The 24,639-nt window shown below is 42.8% G+C and overlaps 1 protein-coding gene across 4 annotated transcripts in view; it reads right to left on the reverse strand.

The window, feature by feature from the left end:
• The window catches only part of LNX1 (ligand of numb-protein X 1), a 127,586-nt gene that overhangs the window by 78,841 nt on the left and 24,106 nt on the right, over window positions 1–24,639 (reverse strand). For 2 of the 4 annotated variants that reach the window (XM_060246357.1, XM_060246356.1), the window contains exon 2: window positions 17,429–17,901. In XM_060246357.1, the coding sequence (XP_060102340.1) occupies window positions 17,429–17,820 (392 nt within the window). In that variant the 5' untranslated portion in view covers window positions 17,821–17,901. Of the gene's footprint in view, window positions 1–11,658; window positions 11,776–17,428; window positions 17,902–24,639 lie in introns of those variants that run through there. The other 2 variants (XM_060246358.1, XM_060246359.1) reach the window with 2 other exon arrangements.

The raw sequence follows: 24,639 nt of genomic DNA on the forward strand, positions 1-24,639 counted from the left end.
TGATCATGTGTTTCTAACATATCCTGTATAACCTCAGACCACACGAACAAGATGTCAACAAACTTGTCTTCTCCTGTGCTTTGGCTCAGTTGTCAAAACGACTCGCACATTCTCCAGCTTATCCTGAGCCCTGTCCAAAGAAAAGCAGAGACCAGCTTAATGTTTTCCTTGTGTCACTACATCAAGGTTAAAATGAGAATAAATTTGGATCCCGGAAGGAGATAAATTGGCCATCGCATTCTTTGACCATTACATAGAGTCTATTAAGTCCAAATGCAAAAGGAGGGTCCAAACTTTTTTTGTGAATACATGAAGAAAAATACACTTGAGCAGGCTCAACAAAAATCCCCTACTCTCCCTTCAGCTGAATTCCTGCATCGTAGCTGTGATTTGCCAAAAAACAGATTGTAGAGTCTAGCTTACAGAGTTTTATGAGAATCAAAACAAGATGAAGCAGAATTGGAAACAATTCCGTAACACATCAGGTTGCTGTTCTCATATTAGTCCTTTGCAGATATGTTGGTATTCTATTCATGTGAAGGTTCTAGTTCAGGTGAATGAAAGCTGTACTCAAATGAAAACCCATGCATTGTCCATCGTTACACAATTGCCTGAATTCTGCTCCAAAAACACATAGATGGCAGACTCCTCCTTTGCATGCGGGGGACCATGTAACATCTGTAGGGGGCTATAATGAAGATGGAATCAAATCACACAATTCAGGATTAGAGCCAATGGACACATGAGCAGAAGGTGTTTACATTGGACAGGAGTATCTTTCCCATCTTCCCCTTGTAATCCCTGACCTGCATGGTGGGGATACTCATATGAACAGAGTGCTACATGGTACAAGAACCTTCAGTGTGTGCAGGGGATCAGGAAAAACCATCCCTCCCTCCTATGCTATTTTTCTATTGGGTCCAGTCTAGAGTCTTTAAATCTTGTATCAAGATTATTATGTACTCTTTTCAGATCATAACAGTGAACAAATAAAATAGATTTGGGGTGACAAAATCCACTCCACTAATTCTTTCTTCAAAATAAGGCAGCCTTCTTTTTAGAACTCCTTCACCGACTCACAGGTAGCAACATTGTTAAGCTACTTCCCAGGGAGGCAAAAGCATTCCATTTGGCACACAGAGGGCTTTTCCACATGCTTGACTTACTCTTTATTTTCTTGGCAGGCAATCCACAAGCATGGGAATCAGTTGGGGCAGGGTTCTTCTGTACGTCTGCCCTCCCTCTGCATTTTCACAGTTGTGGAGTCAGTTTATTTTCCTCCACACATGTCTTTAAAAAGCAGGTTTTTCAGGGGAGGGCGCTGTCATCAGTAGCCTCACTGATGGAGTCGCAACACACACACACACCCTTTTATTTTGGGGGGCATGCTTTATCAATATATAAATATAATGGCTGCATTTAAAAATGAAAATAAAGTATCAGTAAACAATTGTAGCGATAGGTTAAGCAGGTTCTCTGAATTGCTATCTTTCATTTTTAAAAGTAAGTCTCTTTCCCCCTTCTTTGTGGAGATATGCCTTTGTCCTTACATCTCCATGAGCAAGGAACTAGAGATTTGCATATTTTAAAAAATGAAAGCTAAGAATTCAGAGAGCCTACTTAAGATAGCATCACAATGGTATGTCACCAATCCCATTATCAATATTTACTGCTTTAAAAAAAAAATCAAAACCCAAACTCAAAAACTCTGATGTCCAGCCTTTTAAGAAGCTTAACTGACTGGGCCACCCAGGCAGCTGCCCAAGAAGGAGATGTCTCTGGTGCCAATGGTGAGGAGGGATTGTGGTAGATCACCTGCTCTTCATGCATAAGGTCCCAGGTTCAGTCACCAGCACCTCCAGTTAAAAGGATCAGGTAGGAAGTGATGGGAAACACCTGAAACCTTGGACAGCCACTGCCAAGACAACATTGACTTTGAGGAGATATTCCAGCCTGCCACCTGGTACTTCCAGGCTGGCTCAGCAATTTGTCATGTGGCTCACAGTGCCAATGGAGCCAGAACTGGCACTGACACTTTAGTATGTGCAATCCTCTTCAACAAGCAGAACTGAGTTGCTTCATAACTCTCCTCCCTGCTCATCCTACAGACATACTAATTTAGGACCTGCGGCTCATGTTCTGGATTATGCCTCAACTGAATTTTCTCCTTGCTATTCCTGACACAAAAGATGCTTGCTGCTCACAGTGTGTGTTGGTGACAATTATGCTGTAGGCCAGGGGTGTCCAAACTGGCTTGGGAGCCACATGTTGCTCTTTCACACATATTGTGTGGCTCTCAAAACCCCAATTGCCCCATTGGCTGGCTTGCAGAAGACATTACTCTCTTTAAATCACTTTGCCAAGCTAAGCCAGCCAGCAGCTTGGAGAAGACATTTAGAGTTGCTTTCTTGCCACCCTCCCTCCTCCCTGCCCCCCATCTATTTGCTTTCCTTCCTTCCTTCCTTCCTTCCTTCCTTCCTTCCTTCCTTCCTTCCTTCCTTCCTTCCTTCCTTCCTTCCTTCCTTCCTTCCTTCCTTCCGGCTTTCAAACACCTGACGTTTATTCCATGTGGCTCTTACTTTAAGCAAGTTTGGCCACCTCTGCTGTAGGCTAACTGTGATGGCACCAGGAACACTGGCGAGAGAGGGGAACACTTACAAACACACTTAACATGTTAAGAATGGCGATTTAGGACCGACTGTTGTTCATATGTTCTGCTTTCTCTTAAAAGCTGCCAGTGTTGGCAAGGCTACAGCTCAGTGCTGTGGGTGCCTCTATGTATGAACACAGCCCGCAGGGAACAGTTTGGATACTCAGTGGCATGCCAAGATGCAGAAAATCAGTCTGAACCTCCCAAAGAGAGAATGGCTGATGGAGAAGGTCACCACGCACTTGCCAGCTGCTCCACTCCTACAAGCTTGAAGGCAGATTTAACACAAAGGCCAAGGTTGTTGGGTTGTTGTTGTTTTTTTTTTAATCCAAGCCATGGTTTGTTTAGCACTGCAAGGACATACCTACAGGCTATCTCTGGTTTTCATTGGGGATCAGCTCTTCTTCATGGCTTTGTACAGTAAGTTGAGGGAAATGGGAGGTGTAGAGGAAATGAATTTATTTTTCACAGTGCCAGCACTCGAGATCTTTTTTCCCCCCAGATAGAGACTACAAGATGATTGTCTCTGTCATGCCGTTAAAGCGAGGCTAAACTAGGTTAATTGTAAGACAGCAGGGCCAGGCAAGTGAGGTCTGCTGATACACTGAAGTATCTCAGTGTCATTCCAGAAAGGCTTTTTTGCTCTTCTGCATGGTATCCCATGCTTGGAGCTCTTTGCCTCCCAGCTTCCTCTCTTGGTCTCCTGACTCCAACAGTGGGGCACTGATGGGTAGATGGGACATTAGTCTTGGACCTCAGAGGAGAGTCTCTACACAGTCAGCTACACAAATGCAGGCATGCTTTTACCAGCCAAATACCCAGTCACTATGGCCAGTAGCAGCAGCACTATGAGAAGACTCTCAGAGAAGGGCCATCTCTCAACACGATTTGCATGCATAAGGCCACTGACTCAGGAGGGCAGAGCTGGAAAGGAATCTGTGCAAGAAGCTTTGGAGGATCATACCTTGAGTGGGAGAGAGAGGCCTGGGGAAGTTAGACTAACAGAACTGTCTTCACCTAGGGCAGCTTCTTATAAATAAAGTTATACTAGCTCTGACATTTGGGTTGTTTCCCAACATGCACCCTAGTCCATGAATTTATATACCTTTGACTTTGGGACTTACTTGAACTCAGATAAGTGCAGGGTGGAATTCTAGTAGGAGCTCCTTTGCATATTAGGCCACACACCCCTGATGTAGCCAATCCTTCAAGAGCTTACAAAAAAGAACCTTGTAAGCTCTTGGAGGATTGGCTACATCAGGGGTGTGTGGCCTAATATGCAAAGGAGCTCCTACTAGAATTCCACTCCTGGAAAAGTGAATGGGCTGCATGGACCCACTTGTTGCTCACTTGTTACTCTTTTTCAGTGTTTGTAATAGAGGGGGTCACCTGAATTATGGCATCATGTTTATTAGCCCCGTCAATGTTTCTCAAAGACTCCTCCTCAGCCCTTCCGTTATGTGAACTGGCTGTTCCTTCACTGGCCTCATTTCTGCTCCACCCTTCCTTCAGGATCATGTTCCATCAAACAGTTCCTGCACCCATGAGGTACATTAGAAATGTGAGATGGTGAACTTCAGAGCCAAGTCGAGATTTGAAGCCAGGTCCTCCCTGTCCCAAATCCAACACTCTGTCCTCTACACCAGGAACTGATATCATAGATCCCCTGTTCCATTAAGACACTTTATATAACTGGAAGCATGTGATGTAGTTTTCTTCATGTAACCGACACAAAATTCAACCACAACTGAAGCATTGCTTATTTATGGGCAGGGACCTTTGTGCCAACTGTAATTACAGGGTTACCTTTTTGCCTTGTTGTGCCTTAACTTAGCAGCAAGCTCAGTTCTGACAGTTGGCTATAGAAATCCTGTCCCTAATTGACTTTGCCTGATGCTAGCGCTCCTGAAACCTGTCATAAAAGGAGCCAAGAACAAATGCTGCACACAACTTGACAACGGTTAGAGTCAGATGCTTCTTATAATATATGAAAGCTTTGCATAAGCGGAGATAGAATATGTTTAAGTACTTTCACTTAAATTGCATTCACTGCCCCATTCACAGGAATATAAAAAACACTCAAGACAGAACAGACTTTCAGTGAAGAAGCCTCATCAAGCAGAAAAGAAATGTATGATCAACCATTGCGTAACGTAAATAACCTAGAGCAAAAGTGTATATTGCAATTTTTGCATGGAAGTGTGACAAAAACAAGCCCCACACCCATAGCTCAGCAGATTTTTCCTGCCGATCACAGGGATTCACTGAACTTGCTTGACAACACCTAGTATATGGTTCAGCGGCTCAGGCCTCTGGGCTGGCTCTAAATGCAAAAGGTGGAAGTGGTAAGGGAAGCAGGCTGAATCACCTGCAACAAAAGGAGGGGAGAAAGAGGAACAAGAAATGCAGGCTGCAGTACTTAGCTTTCTTAATAGTATATTAATTGAGTAATAATTGAGTACTTAATAGTATTCAAAGTACTATTATTGCTCCTGGGATGGGTCTGCAAATTTTTAAGAATGTTTCTTTGTGTATACACGTAAAGTACGCTGGTGTGCTTGTTTAATTTTTGACATGTGACCTTCTTCCTGTTCATGGTACAGCACAATTTGTATGGAACTATCCAAAACTTCCCTTCCAGTTCCCCTCATCACATTCAAAAATCCTATCCTGTCCACTCTACAACTCCCCCAGAATTAAATTTCTGGCCAGAATACTAACCACCTTAAAAGCACATTCGGAAACTGAAAAGATTATATTTCTGTTATCTGACTATGATGCTCATGTATTCAGTATAGAGTCTCTTCGTTTGCCCTTGCAGCTAAGAAGATAAGAGCAAGAGTGATATTAAATGCTGTAACTTCTTGAGGTTGGCCTTTCTGGGGTACTTTTAAGGTGTTATTTGGGAACTTTGCTCTTCATATGTTCTGTTTTGTAATGGCCAATAGCTATACACAATAAACTTTTGACTGACTGACATTCAAAACTGACAAAGGCTACAGAATGGGTTCATGGTACGAACAGTACAATGTTACCATCAATAGCTGGTGACCCCAGACCCTTGATGATTCTGACAGGAACCCAACAAACAGTGACCTCAAGCCAAAATCATCTTTACCTGAGTCCTCATGGCCTCAGAACTTGCTAGACCTGTAGAGTCAGAGGGAATTGCTCAAAACACATTCCTGGAGAGAAGAAGTTATGAGATTACAACGTTGGAAAAGACAACACAGAATTATTAGCTAAGAGCCAGTTTGGTATAGTGGTTAAGTGTGCAGACTCTTATCTGGGAGAACTGATTTTGATTCCCCACTCCTCCACCTGCAGCTGTTGGAATGGCCTCGGGTCAGCCATAGCTCTTGTAGGAGTTGTCCTTGAAAGGGCAGCTGCTGTGAGAGCTTCAGCCCCACCTACCTCACAGGGTGTCTGGTGAAGGGTGGGGAAGGTAAAGGAGATTGTGACTGCTCTGAGACTCTGAGATTCAGAGTATAGGGTGGGATATAAATCCAATATCATCTTCCTCTTCATCATCATCAGATCAGGTATGAAATATGTCAGAATTATTACACAAGGCTATTCACTCTCCTTGTCCCCAGCAGAGATTGAAGAGTGGCCAAATGAAAGTCCAATCTACAGCAGCACACCAAAAGCCAAAATACTCTCCTACAGCTTCATTGCAGAGACAGCATCTGGCAGTCACCAGGCCAGGCTTCTTTGATCTTCGGACCCTGGCTGGTCAATATCCTTTTCCCTGGGAGCTTTCCAAGGTCCTGTAAATCCTGAGAAGTTACTTGGGCCTTCCTTCTTCTGTGAGGCAACTAAGTTCAAGGCAAGTGTTCTTGCTTTGCCAGCTCGCAGACAGTCTGGCTAGAATTGGGCAACAACAGATGCATTTGATAAGACTCAAAACTGCCAGCCTTCAGCAACATTATAGTGTCATGTGCCTTCAAGGCTATACCTTGACCAAACCAAGTGGTCTCTTAAGCAGTAATATTTTTCAATGGCACAAATAATGCCATGTGCAATTCCGGCTCTGTTTGATCCAATAGTTGCACTGTAGCACTCTTATTGCAAGCAATCCCAAGGCACCTCTAAGACTGTGTGGGACATAAAATCAGGTCAGCAGGAGGGCTTAGGCCAATCCTTGCATTTTTACAAAGATGAGATATTATTGGTGACTGATAATCAGAGATCTTGATTAATACTACAAAGTAAGAACATAAGAGAAGCCATGTTAGATCAGGCCAATGGCCCATCCAGTCCAATATTCTGTGTCACACAGCGGCCAAATATACACACACACACAACTTGTGGCTAATAGCCACTGATGGACCTCTGCTCCATATTTTTATCTAACCCCCTCTTGAAGGTGGCCATGCTTGTGGACGCCACCACCTCCTGTGGCAGTGAATTCCACATGTTAATCACCCTTTGGGTGAAGAAGTACTTCCTTTTATCCATTTTAACCTGTCTGCTCAGCAATTTCATCGAATGCCCACGAGTTCTTGTATTGTGAGAAAGGGAGAAAAGTACTTCTTTCTCTACTTTCTCCATCCCATGCATTATCTTGTAAACCTCTATCATGTCACCCCTCAGTTGACGTTTCTCCAAGCTAAAGAGCCCTAAGCGTTTCAACCTTTCTTCATAGGGAAGGTGTTCCAGCCCTTTAATCATTCTAGTTGCCCTTTTCTGAACTTTCTCCAATGCTATAATATCCTTTTTGAGGTGCGGCAACCAGAACTGCACACAGTACTCCAAATGAGACCGCACCATCGATTTATACAGGGGCATTATGATACTGGCTGATTTGTTTTCAATTCCCTTCCTAATAATTCCCAGCATGGCGTTGGCCTTTTTTATTGCAAACGCACACTGTCTTGACATTTTCATTGAATTATCTACCACGACCCCAAGATCTCTCTCATGGTCAGTCTCTGCCAGTTCACACCCCATCAACTTGTATTTGTAGCTGGGATTCTTGGCCCCAATGTGCATTACTTTGCACTTGGCCACATTGAACCGCATCTGCCACGTTGACGCCCATTCACCCAGCCTCAACAGATCCCTTTGGAGTTCCTCACAATCTTCTCTGGTTTTCACCACCCTGAACAATTTAGTGTCATCCGCAAATTTGGCCACTTCACTGCTCACTCCCAACTCTAAATCATTTATGAACAAGTTAAAGAGCATGGGACCCAGTACCGAGCCCTGCGGCACCCCACTGCTTACCGTCCTCCACTGCGAAGACTGCCCATTTATACTCACTCTCTGTTTCCTATTACTCAGCCAGTTTTTGATTCACAAGAGGACCTGTCCTTTTACTCCATGACTCTCAAGCTTTCTAAGGAGCCTTTGATGAGGAACTTTATCAAAAGCTTTCTGGAAGTCAAGGTAAACAACATCTATCGGGTCTCCTTTGTCCACATGTTTATTCACCCCCTTAAAGAAATGTAACAGGTTAGTGAGGAAAGATCTTCCCCTACAGAACCCATGCTGAGTCTTCCTCAATAACCCGTGTTCATCAATGTGCCTACTCATTCTGTCCTTGATAATGGTTTCTACCAACTTTCCCGGTATTGAAGTCAGACTGACTGGCCTGTAATTTCCCGGATCTCCTCTGGAACCCTTTTTAAAGATGGGGGTGACATTTGCTACCTTCCAGTCCTCAGGAACAGAGGCAGATTTCAATGAAAGATTACAGATTTTTGTTAGAAGATCCACAAGTTCAACTTTGAGTGTTTAATTTAAGTGAGGGATCACCAGACTGAGCCTACGAACTTGACATCATTGCCAAAGGACAGTCTTGGATTGGATGCATGAAGCAGTGATGAAGAAGGGACGAGAAAGGGCCATACTCCACATGCAGAGAGGCCTGTATTTTATCCAGGGCTTTTTTTCTCCCAGCAGGAATGCAGTTCCAGCTGGCTTGGTGACAGGGGGTGTTGCCTGATATGCAAATGAGTTCCTGCTGGGCTTTTTCCTACAAAAAAGGTCCTGTGTGGAACAATGGCAATGTCAGGGGGTGCAGCCTAATATGCAAATGAGTTCCTGATGGGCTTTTTCTACAAAAAAAGCCCTGATTTAATCCATGTCATTTCTGGATCTCAGGCAGAGGTCTAATACAGACATGTTAGACCTCTGTAAGTCAAAGGAGATGACACTGGGCAGAATGAGCCAAGCTGGTATTAAGCAAATATCAATGCTCAACCTGGCACTAAGTAACCACACATCCAAGATGAAGAAATAAGGTATGCATAACTCAGCTGTATTTATTATTTCTGTAATTTATGTGCCACCACTCCAGAGCAGTGTTCCCTCTAAGCTGAGTTAGCATGAGCTAGCTCACAGATTTTTAGCCTCCAGCTGACACATTTTTGTCTTAGCTCAGGAAGGATGATCCCAGAGCACACTCATTGTACGCAGCAGCTCACAACTTTAATGCCAGTCGCTCACAAAGAAGAATCTTTGCTCACAAGACTCTGCAGCTCAGAGGGAACATTGCTCCAGAGATATACAATGAAAGCATATAACTGAAACATTCAAAAGTAATGGCATGAAAACAGCTGGGCATAAAAACAGCATCCTGCAATTTAAAGTGTTCGTAAAACAGTCCACAGGCTACAAACAATACCATAAAAACAACTAAATGAGATGGAACTCCTCAATTAAAAGCCTGAGATTTTTTAAAACAACAATTTTGTTCTGGCACCAAAAACACAGTAAAGTAGATGCCAGGCGAGCTTCCAGGGGTACGGTGTACAGAGTCAAGGAGCCACCACTGAAACAGCCCTAAGCTGGTCACCACCCACCTCACGTCTACCGCGGAGGCACAGAAACCAGGGTTTTGAAAGAGGATCTTCGCTGGCAGACTGGATAGTACAGGAGAAGGTAGTCCTTCAAGTACCCCAGTCCCCACCCATTTTGCAGGCCTTAAAAGGTAGCAACCAGCACTTTGAATATTCATGCAAACAGATGGGGAGCCAGGGCATATCTTTCAGCATGGATATGATACCGTCCCTGTATCTAGAAGTAATATAGCTGCTGTCTTTTGGACCTACTGAAATTTCCAAACAAAGATAGTCCCGTGTAAAGCACATTACAGCTATCAATCCGGCATGTATCAATCACCATGGCCAGATATCTGGGGAACAGCCAGCTGATAGGAGTAATGCACCAGAAAGGCGATTCTGAACCTCCAGATATGGGCCAGGATCCAGCAGCACCTCAAGGTAAGAACCGTCTCCAGGACAGACTGCCTCCTGTCCTTAATCCCACTTGTTGTTGAACAAGAGCACTCCAGTCTGTGGTCCAGCCAAGGCAGGACTTTAAAAACATACCTCAAAAGCCTGTGTGCTGCCTATTCATCCAACAAAAAAGAAAAACAGGAGACTCAAATCTGACCAAGCCCAACACTCCAGATTAACAAAGAATATCTTTAATTTGCAGCATCCGGAAGCAGCAGGATAAATCAAATTTAAAACCAAGCCTAGATGCTCCATCTCCTGTTCCACAGCAGCAAACTATTGCAGCTCAGTTTTGCTGAATCCATGCCTGCCTTATTTTTGCTCTGACCCAATTCACAAGCAGCTCTGTTTGCTTGTTCCCCACCCTCCCCCGGTGGAGTGCACCACCGTAGATTGCTGATAATTCGAGACGGACATCCAATAACAAACCGAGTGGGTAAAGGGGATGTCAACAAGAATTGCAATCACGTTGCAGTTAACAGTTTTGTAGGTTAGAGGGTGAAACACATTCAAGTTGAGCGGCTACTGTACATCTGGGGCCCCTTTCTCCATTTGACAGGGATGAATCAGAATCCCCTAGGAGACAGCGGTGGTGAGCGGGAGTTCTCTGTGTGCATGCTCTGATTAATCTCATCCGTTTGTTTTCCTGGAAACTGGATGTCCCAGATGCCATTGCCTTGATTATGAAAGTTCATTTGGTCTGGTTTGATCTTGATGCTCAGTAGCAGTCTGCTTCTATTCACGATTGTTTCCCAAATTTATTGTTCTTGGCGAATACGGAAACACAAATAGCAAACTGGCTTCTTTATTTTAAAGGGGGGGGGGGAGTAAAAAAGATGACATGAGCTATACAGAAATCCAGACTAGAGTTTCTCATTGTAAACTGGTCCTTGCATTATTAATAGCTGCTTTTTTACATCACTCCCCCCCCCCCATCCTATGAACTCTGCAAGCATCATCTCAGTTCCAAACACAGCGTTTAATGTTGTAACACGCATGGCGCATGCATTGGTCTAACTGAAACAAAGCACATTATCATTTTAAAGACTACATTATGCACATATCATATGCATGTTTGTATCATTCTCAAGCCATTTCCAGAGTATGCATGCCTCTCCTCAAACCTCAGTGCTGGCGAATCTTCATTTTGAGTGACTATTCAATATGACATGTACAAGCTAATTGAATGAACACTGTTTATGCCACCAAATATATTTATGTTAAGCGATGGAAACCTGCAGTTATACCACACTTTCACCCATGCACACCAACGAGATGTTACTGTATTCACAATAAGATAGCATTAAAGGAAATTAGCATCCCAAACAGAGATGGGATACATTTACAATGCCCCTCCCATTCTCTCCTGCACAAATTATGCATTATGAAAAGGTTCTCAGGAATAGAGTATATCTGTGTAGACACCCATTTATCCACAGGGTGTTTTTTCCATCTGCTTGAATCTCGTTCCAGAAACTGATCCGATTCCCAAACTATCAAAGTAAGGCAAGTGGGCAAGGAAAAGATTTGGCTTGTCTCAGTTAGTTTGCAGCCCTTTGAAAAGAGAAAGTGCTAAAGAGAGATTTCTGCTCTCTTGCAGATTAGGTATGTGGCTGTTAGCAAGCCCATTCAGTTAGACAGCCACATGGGCATACAGGTACCAAAGAGAAATATGGAAGGAGGTTTCCGCTCCCTCCTTTCAAATACAACACAGAGACCACAACACAGAGACACCACCACAACATCACAACTGTGTGTACTCACAGCTCTGAGTACAGGAAATGCAGGTTCCCCACATTGTCTATGTAGTTTGCAGGACTTAGCCAAGGTAGGACCAACAGCAGAAGAGCCTTCATTGTCAGGATCAAGGATTAGAACTGCCCTCTTTCTCTCTCTCTCTCTCTCTCTCTCTCTCTGTGTTTCTCTGTGATAGGACACAGAACTTCAAGTTGATTTTTTTTAATATGACAGCCAATTCCAGTCTCCTCTCTCTTAAATGAGCCTTTCCATTTCAAAACAACCAGTAGCACATTATGAATTAAATCAAAAAACCTTTCAATGAAGCTACGATGGGGAAAAAAAAAATCATTGACCTGTAAGAGGATTACTTGATCTGATTCTCAGATGGAGGTTAGATGTGTGGGTTTAGGGAGAGCACAGCATGGTTGGTGAAATGAGAGGCAGTGACTTATTTGCTGTATAAAAAACATGCACACACACGCACAGAACAGGATGATGCACAGAAAACAGACCTGCCTCCTGCACTCTCCAGAGTGGTTCTTCAGAAGCAGCTGGTACATTTACATCACCGGACAGAGGCAGATGGGTTATGAGCTGAGCTGCATCAGAGAAGAAGAGAGGAATCCTATCTAAATACACCAAAAGGAGAGCCACATGCACGTCAGGAGCAGGCAACGTGTACCCAAACACTGAGTTGCCCTTCGAGCACTCAGACGTAAAGCTCTTGGATTAGATGCAACCAGATGGAAGGAGCAAGAGAGCTATGAAACGGCAAGATTCTCAGTTTCCAAAAATCAAATCTAGCCTGGGTGAGCTTTGCTAGCAAGCATATCCATGCTGCAGGACAAGAAACGCAAGCCAATTTTAAAATAACGACGCGGCAGTCGAAGCTGACACTTTCAACGATATCATCCTCAGTCCTAATTTTAGCATTCAGGCCACTGCATGCAGCATGACAAATAACATTAAAATGCAAAAGGTATAGTCAAGGGGTGGTCTTGACGGATCATCCTGGCGAAAGAAAGAAAAAATCGCAGGGGTTGTTCTGAATTCTTCTCTCTCTCTCCCCCCTTCTGAGAAAAGGGATCATGCAACTTACTTGCAAATCAAAGGGGGGGGGGCAACTCAAAGATAACTGTATGGCTCCAACCACGCAGACATTCTCTTGCTTCTCTTGTTTACCTTCATCTGAAAACCAGACTCTCTGGCAGCATAATGTAATTTTCTAGTATTCATGCCAATGACAGCTCCTTGTATCCCCAGCTAAACAGTAAACAGGGAATGTGGCTCTCCCAATAAACCCTGTGCTCTACCGCATGACCTATGCTTACTATTGCCTTTTGCTCCTGGAAACAGTCATGCCAACTTCCCCAGCAATCGTTCAATGGATTAGGAGCAGGGGGTGGTTGGTATGGGGGTCAGTGTCAGCTGGCAATACCCCACCAAACTGAGCCCACATTTCACTTGACATCAGAGGCCTCAACTGGATCAGCATCTGGATGCAAGACGGACTGTGAACCCATCCGGGTCCTTCTGATGTACCCAACTGCACAACACTATCGACATCATCACTGCTCAGAATGGCTGAGATGCCATCTCTTTTTGGGGGGGGTAGGGGGGGCAGACCTAAAATCATCCATTTGTTTGCCCAATAGATGAAAATAATATACGGAATGCAGCAGGGTCACAGTACCATTGCAACTGAAGAAAAAATGTTTCATGATTCTGTCTGCCTAGCTAGCTAGCCATAGGTTCTTCTGAGCTTGTGGGTTCAGCTGGTAAAGAAACATATTAAGCTGCCTTTGGGCAAGGCTGGTCCTGCCACTAGGCATCCTAGGTGATTGCCTAGAGCGCCGGCCTTCTGAGTGCACCAAACTGGGCACCTCTAATGTGAATCTGTGACATTATCAGTGCCGGGGGGGGGGAGGGGGACGACCAGAAGTTAGCCTTGCCTAGAGTGCCAGACAATCTAAGGCTGGCCCTGGAAATAGCACAACTCCATCTGGGTCTGCAAAGGACCGGAGCTGGTTATTGGAGTTGAGCCTGATAGAGACGAGCACTTGGAGAGGCAGCCTTTAAGGACTTTGCTTGTTCATGGAAGACGACATCTCCCCAAGGATCTGCCAGCCACTCCCAGTTTCCCAAACAGCTCTCTGGCCTTAGTGAGGCTTGAAGATGGAAACAGGCTCTCCAGGGCTTGCCCAGTCCCTGCAGTTAGGAAGTTAGAAATCAGGGACACTGTTTTGACCGTATGTCAAACCTATTATTAGATCATGTTTATTACTGCATTTATAGCACCTCAATTATTGGTAATGGCTGCTAACTGGCTGTAACGACTTCAAAGTGCGAACGTCTAATTTAAGTTAGAACATTGATGCATCAGCTATAGGCTCAAAGAGGGCAAATGAACCACAGGCTAAAAAAAAAAAAATCAGCCTGGTTTCATTTGAAAGCAAACCATTCCACTTCCTCCTTTCCTCCCACTTCGAGCATCAAGTATAATTAATAATTCCACATGACCAGATTGCAAGGTCTGGATAATTGAATCACTCCCAATCATTGTTATTTTTTAAAAATAAAAGCCATCTGGACTGTCCTGAGGATGCTTCCAACACAGTAGCAGGAAAACCTAGAAGTAAAACAAGAAGCACTTCCTGGGTTTTGAGGGGACCACTAGAAAGTTTCAAGAGCAATTCATGGTATCTCTGGATAGATGCTGTCAAGAAAAGTCTGCCCAAGACCTATCCAGAAGAGGCCGTACCAGACTATATAGACCAGGGTTGGCCAAACCGTGGCTTGAGAGCCACATGCGGTGTGGATCTTGAAGCCTCTACCACCCCATTGGCTGGCTTGGAGAAGGTATTTGTCTCTTTAAATCACTTCTCCCCCCACCTATTCTTCTTTCCTTCCTCCCTCCCTCCCCTTCCATCAAACATCTGATGTTCATGTCTTGTGGCTCTCAAACTTATTCTATGTGGCTGTTACGTTAAGCAAGTTTGGCCAGCCCTGAGATAGCTTGAGTCTAAGCAAGGCAACTTTGTACATTCAGATCATGGTTTTTATGTAAGTAAAGCTGAAGCTTGGCTTGTGGGCAAGGGTCACCCCTCCCCAACACCACAGCCCTGCTGAGAATGCTAAATTTCAGTAACATTTTAAGAAAACACAAGTGCTGCACTGCAAGAAAGAAAGAAGGAAAGAACAAAACAAAAGAAAAGCAAGTTAAATTTAATGTAAAGCCTTCACTCAGACACCTCAAAGAAGAGGGAGAGGGTTCTCAGACCAGACAGAGTGTTATTTGATGTCCTGGCTGACTAATTCTGCAGAGCTGAAATAAACAAGGGATTCTGTTTTTCAAGACTATGTACCATCAAGGAGCAATTGACTTATGGAAACTCCAGGAAGGGACTTTCAAGGCAAGTGGGAAACACGGGTGGTTTGCCATTGCCTTCCTCTGTAGAGTCTTCCTCAGTGGTCTTCCATCCAAGTACCAAGATCTGATGAGATTGGGCTACATACCATGCTACCCTCCCTCACCAGAAACTGGAGTGTGTGTAGGGAGAGAAAACTTTGGTCATTACTGAACTATCTGCTGAGCTACCCAAAACCAAGTGATGTTTCTATGCTACTTGAGCCAAAAGTAGTACGAAGGCCTAAGGCATCCAGAAAATATCACTGCAAAAATAGCACTTAGTCCATTTCAGATTCCTTTGAAGTCATTTATCAACCTTAAATTTAGCCTTACAGTAATTTATCCTACTTGATGGGAAAAAAATAATTTAAATGTTTCCCAGGTGAGACAAGCGGAGACAGCTAGACATTATGTAAAAATTAAACAACTTGTTAGAGGATACTTTGTTGCTGATCCTGAAGGCAAACCATTAGTTTTGCCCCTCAATTCTGGCTCTATATGCAGCCAAAGAAAAACAGAGAGAGGAAAGAAACTTAACCCAAAAACTGGAATAAGGAACCTTCGAGGTTAATATGCAACCTAAGGGCCAAAAATTGAAAGCAAGTTATACAATTAAATTATAAACAAAAATAAATGTATTTATTATAGAAAGTTAAATTTAGGGGTCCCTCGTTAGCTTCCTTCCTTTGGAAAATCCTAAAGCAACAATGGGAAACCACTTGACCTGACACTTTTTGATCTAAAATGGTCTTTTCTTCAGAGGTCAAACAAATATATTCGCATGCAGGCTCATGATACAAAATACAAATAAATCTATAAATCAATGCTGGACCAAAAAGAAAGTAGTTTAATAAAATGACAAAGACTTAAAGATGTCATTATAATGCAGCCTTATGTCCCAGTCAAGGGCATACATGTTGCATCACGTGTTTTATTGCATGCCAAAATGGTCCAGAATTGATCCAAGTCAATGTCATGCGTTTATTCCATGCAAGCAGGGGGACACCTTTGAATTGTACGGTATGGCCCTGGCATGTATAGACCAATCTGGTAGCATCTCCTTGGAGGAAGGTTGAATCCATCCTGCTGTCTATAATATTTCTTTCCAATGTTTCTGAACCTGTTTGCACTATAAAACCATAAAATCAGTACTCTCATGCTTGCATATCTGGCACACAGAGGGGTTTTTCAATTTTCAGTGATACTAAGTATCACTGAGATAAAACTCTATCTTGTGCCTTAGATTCAAACGAAGTGAGAAAAGCATGGGCAGTTTTACAGATATAGTAAGGATACATTTTACCATTAAAAAAAAAAAAAGCATTCTCTTTCCTCTCTTCCAATTACAGCACACAAAAAATGGACTCAGGAATATGCAACTCGTTCCTCCCCTGCTAACTACCACCACAGAGGTCAGCAACCTTCTATAATCGAGGAGCCAAACTACATCAAAATTCAGGGCAAGAGACCAACAGAGAGCCAGCACAACTGAAAATATACAACTGAGCATTACTGCTAATTGACATGTTGATTAATAATCCACATACTTCTGCAGCTCAAACCCTGGTCATAATGAGTGATTTATGAGGAAACGACACACATGGGCTCACAATAAGTTATAAATACAAACATGAGTGCACTATGCAATTGTTCAGTAGCCTAAATCTGTGCATGATTTGTGCTTAGGTTATTGACTACTGTCCCCTTCTACCATTTCCCTTTCTGCAATGCATCTCAAAACCCCCCTAAAGCCCCTTTAGGGGGGAAGAAACCCCTTTGTTTGCCATTTCTTTCACATGCTGGCTATTCTAGCTTCCCACCTACCCCTCCAACAGACCTTAAATTAAGGGTTTCATTTTCTTTAAGAAGCATGTAGATTCTACATCTACATTTGACTCTGGAGTCATCGTTTGCAGCCTCGAGCATTGCTGCCTCTTTGGGAAGCCCATCTCATAAATTGTTGTTTGTCTTTAAGGTGCCACTGGACTTCTCTTTTATTTTCCTCCAGTGGACTAACAGCTGTCCCTCTGGAATCATCTCATACTATGGCATCTGGAATCATCTCATACTATGGCATCCAACCTCCATGAGGTTGTGCTCCCCCTAACAGATTCGATCTGCAGCTTGGACTCATCTCTGCATTCGGATGCCAAGATGACATTTGGAACTAGGGGGTCCTCTGTCAGCTTCAGATTGATGCATTATCTAGATCACGTTTGGGAAGAGACTGCACAGGCATCCATACTAAATTGTATTGTCTCGTTGCAAGGGAAGGAAGGAAGGAAGGAAGGAAGGAAGGAAGGAAGGAAGGAAGGAAGGAAGGAAGGAAGGAAGGAAGGAAGGTAGGTTACATCTACACACATTAAAAAAAAAAACACCTCTTACCCATTTTGAAAATGTTGTTCAAGATCACAACGTTGAATGACCTCTGAGCAGTATTCTGTGAAAGGACAGCTAACCATTAGCTTATCCAGGAGTTTATTTACTAGTATGCTGGATTTTCTACAGGTCTGTAGGGTAAGAATGTTGCGGTCCACAGGGCAGAAGTCTTTTTCTACTAAGAAATCTGTAAGGCAAACTGTGCAGTAGGTATGGCCACAAGGTGTATCCAGTGGCTGAAGCAAAGGCTGCAGGCAGATATGGCAAATTAAATCATCATCCACATCTTCTGTGTAGCTATATGCATGGTTTTCTTCTGGTAAGTGTGACTGGCCACAGACTGGACATAAGGGCTCCGAGCATACATCCATGTCTTCCAATGGATCTTTTTGACTCATGATTGAATTCTTTTGTATCACCAAGGGGAAAAAATCGAGCTCTTTCCAAAATACTGTCTGCTGTTGTGCAGTTCTTCAAATCTGTAGGGAAACACCACAACAAACTAAAATTATATTTAAAGCAGCACTTCTGACTGATAGTTTTGAAAGACAATGCATCAATTGCGATCAATCTTGTTCAGCTAGCTTGTTCAGGAAAGCCAACAAGATAAATAAAGAGATAAGAGAAGAAAACTGAAATGAACATATATGAAGTTTGTCTAAATTGAGACTTGGATGCATAAAGCTTAACTTAAAAGATTTATACCGATTCAGATCATTGGTCAGCACAAACCCAGGCAAATTATGAAAATGACAATATTGTCAGCTAGAAAAGTGTGTGCGGGGGGGGGGGGGAATCAATGCAACATGTCCTCTGTGTATATCAAATTCTCTTTGACAATTATAAAACAATCAAGTAAACAGAAGATAAATTCAATTTTGTGCAAGGACACCAAGAATTTCTCACTCAGGGAATTAGGGAGGGCATGACAGAAGACAGAGTAACTTTCAACTGCCATAAATCCATTAAAAGTGAATCTGTAGCCAGAAGTGGAAATTTACCAGAATGATTTGACGTAAGGCCCTGCTGATCTGGATATGAGCTCGTATAAAGACTGCACGTGTTGTGCTGGAATGCCTGACACACAGTTTAAAGGACGGCATTATCAGCTCTGTAGTTAGATAGGGAGAAAGATAAGACAGAAATATAGATAAGAGGCTTATATCTCAAGATATGAGTAGGGTAGTACTTCTAACTGCAGGAGCAGTAAAGTCCACAGTTAAATCGCAACACCACCATAAACTCATCAGGCAGCTCAGAGGAATCTGGTTTGACTCCATTAAATTTATTTTGGATATTTATACTCCACATTTCTTCCCAGAGTGGACCCAAAATAGATTACAATTGTGTTCTCCCCCCCCTCCGCTTTATCTTAACATCAACAAATCTGTGGGGTAGGTTAGTTTGAGAGACAGTGAATGGCCCAGTTCATCCAGTTAGCTTCTACTACAAACTGGGGATTTGAACATTGGACTTTTAGTCCCACGCTCTTAACTCCTGCACCACACTACACACTTTTTAGGCAATTTGTTATGCATTCAGCCTAGGCCTCCCCTTTCCCAGCCTTCTGTGTACAATCAAGGGGTAACAATAATAAATACTATCTCATAGGGTTGATCTAAGGACTACTGAGATAATGGACACAAAATGCTTTGTACACTCAGAAGTGGCAGTACAAAAGCTTAGGATTACAACGGGGAACACAACAGATATGCTTATCCATGTGTTTGCTATTACTTGAACTTATCTTTTAAAACTTGCCTTTCATGCCTTGTGGGTACAACTGCTTGCTTACTTTTCTCCTGCAAACCTTCCCATATCTATGGTAAAATACGTCAGAGTGATGTTAGATTGACAACTTTCCCCCCTCAGTGAGCTCTTGTGCCTTTCACAATGTTGGTATTAGGTTGAAACAAAACAAACATCTCTTTCCCTGCTACTGTATTTACACGCACTGAAAAGTTTCACTTTAATTTCTTCTTTTTGCACAGTTGTTAAAAACCTAATAGAAAACAAAGCTGTCAACCCTGTATGGAAATCCCTATCACGGGGTCAATATGTGGATGAAATAGGGGTGAGGCAGTGTGTCATAAACTGTACTGTTTTAAAAGCCTCAACAAACTGTACCAACAGAGTAAAAGTATGTGAGGTATGTGAAGGGTTAATTCTTCACAGAGCCAGAGAGCCTTGAGTAACAGGCTGCTCTGAGCAATCTGATTGGACATCATCAGCTGAGCAGACACAGTCTTGAGAGAGCTGGATGCTGAGGAGAGTCAGTCAGATTTGTACCTTGACGGGAGAAAGTCAGAATTCTGCCTTGACTGAGAGAGTCTGATTTTAGTTTTGACTGAAAGTGGTTTAACACAGACAGGAGAACTGGGGGAAAGTGGCTAGAAGGTTTGGGATGTGTGCAAAGACTTCCATTCAGGCCAAGGAAAAGGGAAAGATCTTCTAAGGAAAGAAGAAAATTCCCTACCCAGTTGAACAGGAAAAATAGCTCTGACGTTTACAGAGGTTCCTGGTCTGGTATGAATAAAAACTGCCCGTAGAGACCTAAAAATAGGGTTGCTGTGTCTTACCTCTATTCCAGTGGGGGAGTTTGGGGAGGCATTCTAGGGGTGGGTGGGAATGTTGTGCAACATCCCCAACACAATGGCATCACCTGGAAATGATGTCATCACATTGGGTATGTCATGCAGGGGACTCTTTGGTGTAGTGGTTAAGTGTGGAGACACTTATCTGGGAGAACTGGATTTGATTTCCCACTCCTCTACTTGCAGCTCCTGGAATGGCCTTGGGTCAGCCATAGCTCTCACAAGAGTTGTCCTTGAAAGGGCAGCTTCTGTGAGATCTCTCTCAGCCCCACCCACCTCACAGGGTGTTTCTTGTGGGGGAAGAAGATAAAGGAGATTGTAAGCCGCTCTGAGACTCTGATTCAGAGAGAAGGGCAGAATATAAATCTATGGTCTTCTCCTCCTCGGTATTTGGGTGAAATTCCATGGTCTATCACCCTCAAAACCATAAAGTTTACCCAAATACTAGAGAGCCCTTGTGTGATGTCATCATATCAGGGATGTCACATGGCAACCCATCCTTGTTAAAAACATATAACTGTTTTACTGATTGGGGTGGGGAAGAGAACAATTGTCAGGAGCTTTTGGGACTTCATTACTATCATATTAACTGGAAACAAAACAGCATGGTGGTTATCAGAAGTGACACTTATCTCACTTTGGTGTTATTGCCCTTTCCTACTATAATGTTTTCTGAGCCTTCAGGATTACACACAAAAAGCAGCACCAACTGCAAACAGCCTGAAAGATTATATGACAATTTCATTAATAACAGTGGGAAAAATCCCTGAGCATGCCATTTGTGGCAACCATAAGAGAAAGTCAGAGAGGGATTAGGGTCAGTGTATATTTACCTCACCTAGTGCCTTTAGAAATGGCAACAAGACAAACTTGATTCTGTCATCACTCCTTTGAGGTGTCTTGTTGTGATCTTGTCACATGCAAATTATTTTAAGCTTAGGGGGATAAACACAAAAGTTTGCATCTCGTTAGAGCATCTATTTTAAATAAATTTTATCCTCCTTTTACTGTTTTCATTGTACACAACAGCCTTTTGGAAAAAAAGTGTTCACAAGGGCTGCAAGTGGCAGCTGCCTAACATGACAAGAGTTAGGCCTGAAGCCCAATATGTCAGGGACATGAAGGAAGGAATACATGTCTCCTCTGGAGAAGCCCAAAATGGAGGGTGGGCTGGAAAGGGGATAATAATGGCATGGTTGTTCCAGTGGAAGGAGAAGAAAAGAGAATTACAAGTTGTAGGTCAAAGGAAGCTAAAAGATACATAAGGTTGCCAACCTCCAGGTGATACTAGGGATCTCCCACAATTACAATGGATCTCCAGGGGTCAGAGATCAATTAACCTGGAGAAAATAGCTGCTTTGGAAGCTAGATTCTCAAGTCCCTCCCCAAACCCTGCTCTCCTCAGGGCCCCCTCTCCCAAATCTCCAGGCAACCCTAAAGAAATGGGATGGTTAACACCAGGGAAAGAGTTTATAGACCCCTCCCAGCTACAGCAGGAAGAACTAAATGGAAACTGTTTTTCACAATGGGAGTTATGTTCAATATTGAGAAGGCTGTGTCTTTGCCCACTTGCAAGTTCTGCAAACTTAAAATCATTTTCTTCCTTTGTCCTGACAGGCATACCCAGCCTAGTAGAACTAGGAGAAATATCCTCATTTTGTTTGCTAACTATAGAATAGAATAGGAGGCTAACTATAGAATAGAATAGGAAGCTCCTCTCTGCTCAGCTGTTTGTACTGAATTTGGTCCCAAGAAAATGTGAACTATGCAATTTAAATAATGTGTGCGAATTAACACATATTATAATGTTGGTGTTTGTATTCCATTTTTGCTTGTCATACATAAGAACATGTTGGATCAGGCCAATGGCCCATCCAGTCCAACACTCTGTGTCACACAGTGGCCAAATATATATATATGGAGAGAACATTTATAACCATACCTAAGATGAGCCATGAGCAGGGCTGGCGGGAGTGGCTGGATTTGGGGGGCATTGGCATGTGCCTTCAGCGGGCTCCAAGGAGCGCACAGGCTGCCCTTGCCTTCCTGGGACTGCTGGGGTGGGGGCAGGGCCTAGGGCATCAGAACTCTGGCACTGGGCCTGGCCATGAGAGTCACCAAAAATTCTGAGATAATGTCATGCACACTCATAGCAGTGCTGAGGATGCTCTCAGTTCTAGCCAGCCAACAGGGAAGGGACTCTCCATTGTAAGAAATAATTTAAAAAATGTGTGTGGTGGTGGTGGGGGAAATATCTCCAAATAGAGGAGGAAAAACATTATGAAAAACAATTGTTGTGGTCTGTCCCTTGTATCTTTCTTCCTTTTATGGTTGCTAGGTCCTTCCTGGTAACTGGTGGTTGGTGGAGGATGCCGGAGTAGAGTTCACAGATGGGAAACGTCTGGAGATTTGGGAATGAAACTTGGACAGAGACCTCAGTGGAGTACAATGTCACAGAGTTCACACTCTAAAGTGTTCACTTTCTCCAGGGGAACCAATCTCTGTAGTATGGAGAGGAGCTGTAATCCCAGGGGACCCCCAGGTTCCACCTGGAGGCTGGCATCCCTACTTCCTTTCCTGGCTTGTGACTACTTCATTTCTTGTCCTGTTATTCACAGCTGCTTTTCAAAGCAAATATTTGGCCAGTTCCCCCCCCCCCCCTTTATTCAGGTATTTCAGGGAACTCGAAGGCAGTCAAATATGTCCTGCTCTAATGATGCTTTGCTACCACATGCTTAATTTTACCTCACACAGGTTCCCATCCAGTTATCCATTCCCACCTTTAGCCCTCGACAAATGAAACTAGGTAGGTAAAATGCTCCGGACAAGTTATGCTTCTGAATGCCTATGTGTCTTTTCTTTTTCAATGACCAATTAATCACTTGCGGCAATACCACTTGATCAGTCATCAGCACTCATAAAACAACTGATAATACCTGCCACTTCAAAGGATTCCGAAGTGTTGTCTCAAATGAGCTCTGCAAGCTTTATTATGTGCAATGAGATTTGGTCCTAAATTTTGCTCTGTTTTACAAGCATTATATTTATCTCCCTGTACTTTTCTCCATGTTAATGCCCTCAATTCACCTGTTATATCCCTTTCCAGGGGTACACGCCAAGGTTGCACCTTGTCACCTCTGCTCTTCACTTTTGCAATAGAGCCGCTATCATTTCTAATTAGAAATGATAATGTTAAGGGTATTCCCGTGGGACGTTCTAGTATAAAAATTAGTTTATTTGAGGATGACATGGTTCTTTTTATTTCAGATCCAACAGCTTCTCTCCCCAAAATTCATTCACACCTTGAGTCCTTTGGTAGTGTAACAGGCCTTTGAATCAATCAAAATAAATCTACTCTTTATCCTATAAATCTGGATCCTGATGTTTCTTCATTCATTAAAAGGAAATATTATTGTTGGGTGAATACTAAGTGGAAGTATTTAGATGTTTTTATTCCACTTTCAATGTCCGACTTATTAAAATTCAATCATAAGGAGCTTTCAAAAACTATTTCTGACCATGTTGCACACTGGTTGACTAAACACTTGTCACTTTTGGAAAGAGCTTTAATGGTTAAAATGATTCTCTTCCCAAAATAATGTTTTATTATTTTTGTGCTCTTCCTATTGATCTCCCCCTTTCTCTTTTGAGAAAATGGCAGAAAGATATTAACTTTATTTGGCAAAATAAAAAAACCCCGTATATGTTTTTCTACTTTACGTTTATCCAGTCAGGCAGCTGGTCTGGCAGTTCCTGATGTTCAGAGGTATTATGAAGCCATTGTGTTAACCAATACAATTAAGTTCTACCAATCCTCCTATGTTGCTGAATGGAAGACGATAGAAAACTTATGTCTGTTGCACTATAGTTTTAGGGAAGCTCTTTGGAACAATCATCGTAGATGTTTTACCTCTTCCTGTAACCCTTTTTTAAAAGCTTTGTTTAGGGTATGGAATAGATGCTCAGCTAGGATTGCCCCTCCCACTTCATTACTAGTGGAGTTTACAAATTACTCGCCTTTTATACCAAGTACTATCGTCAATTCATTTAGTATCTGGTGTAAATCTAATCTCACCAGATTTTTTGACATTCTGTCACATGGACGTCTAAAGCCTAAGATCTCACTTGATCATATTTCCACTGCCGCTTTGCCGTGGATGGAATACTTACAAGTGCAAAGCTTCTTAGCCCGTTATTCCTTTAAGCCAGCATTGAGAGCAAAGTTTTTGGACTTTGAACATCTTTTGTGTACTGAGGACAATCAGATCAAAGGTCTGATCGCAAAAGTTTATAATTTGCTTCTTAATAGGGACTATTATACTAATTCATCTTGTAGGAATGCATGGCAATCAGAATTATCTTGTAGTTCTGATGACACAGATTGGCTCAGCATTTGGCAATCCCTTTCTCTTAAATTGAGATCAATGAATATTAAGTTACAGGAATATAAAACGTTAGCTAGGTGGTACCTAACACTGGTATGTTTGCCTCATCTTTTCCCATCTAGTTTCCCCCTCTGTTGGAAGGGGTGTGGCAATCATGGCACGTACCTTCACTGCTGGTGGCCATGTCCATTGATTAGGCCTTTTTGGTCTTTTATTCAGTCAAAGGTTTTATTGTTAA

Source organism: Heteronotia binoei, chromosome 9 (assembly GCF_032191835.1).
Source record: "Heteronotia binoei isolate CCM8104 ecotype False Entrance Well chromosome 9, APGP_CSIRO_Hbin_v1, whole genome shotgun sequence".
Lineage (NCBI taxonomy): Eukaryota > Metazoa > Chordata > Lepidosauria > Squamata > Gekkonidae > Heteronotia > Heteronotia binoei.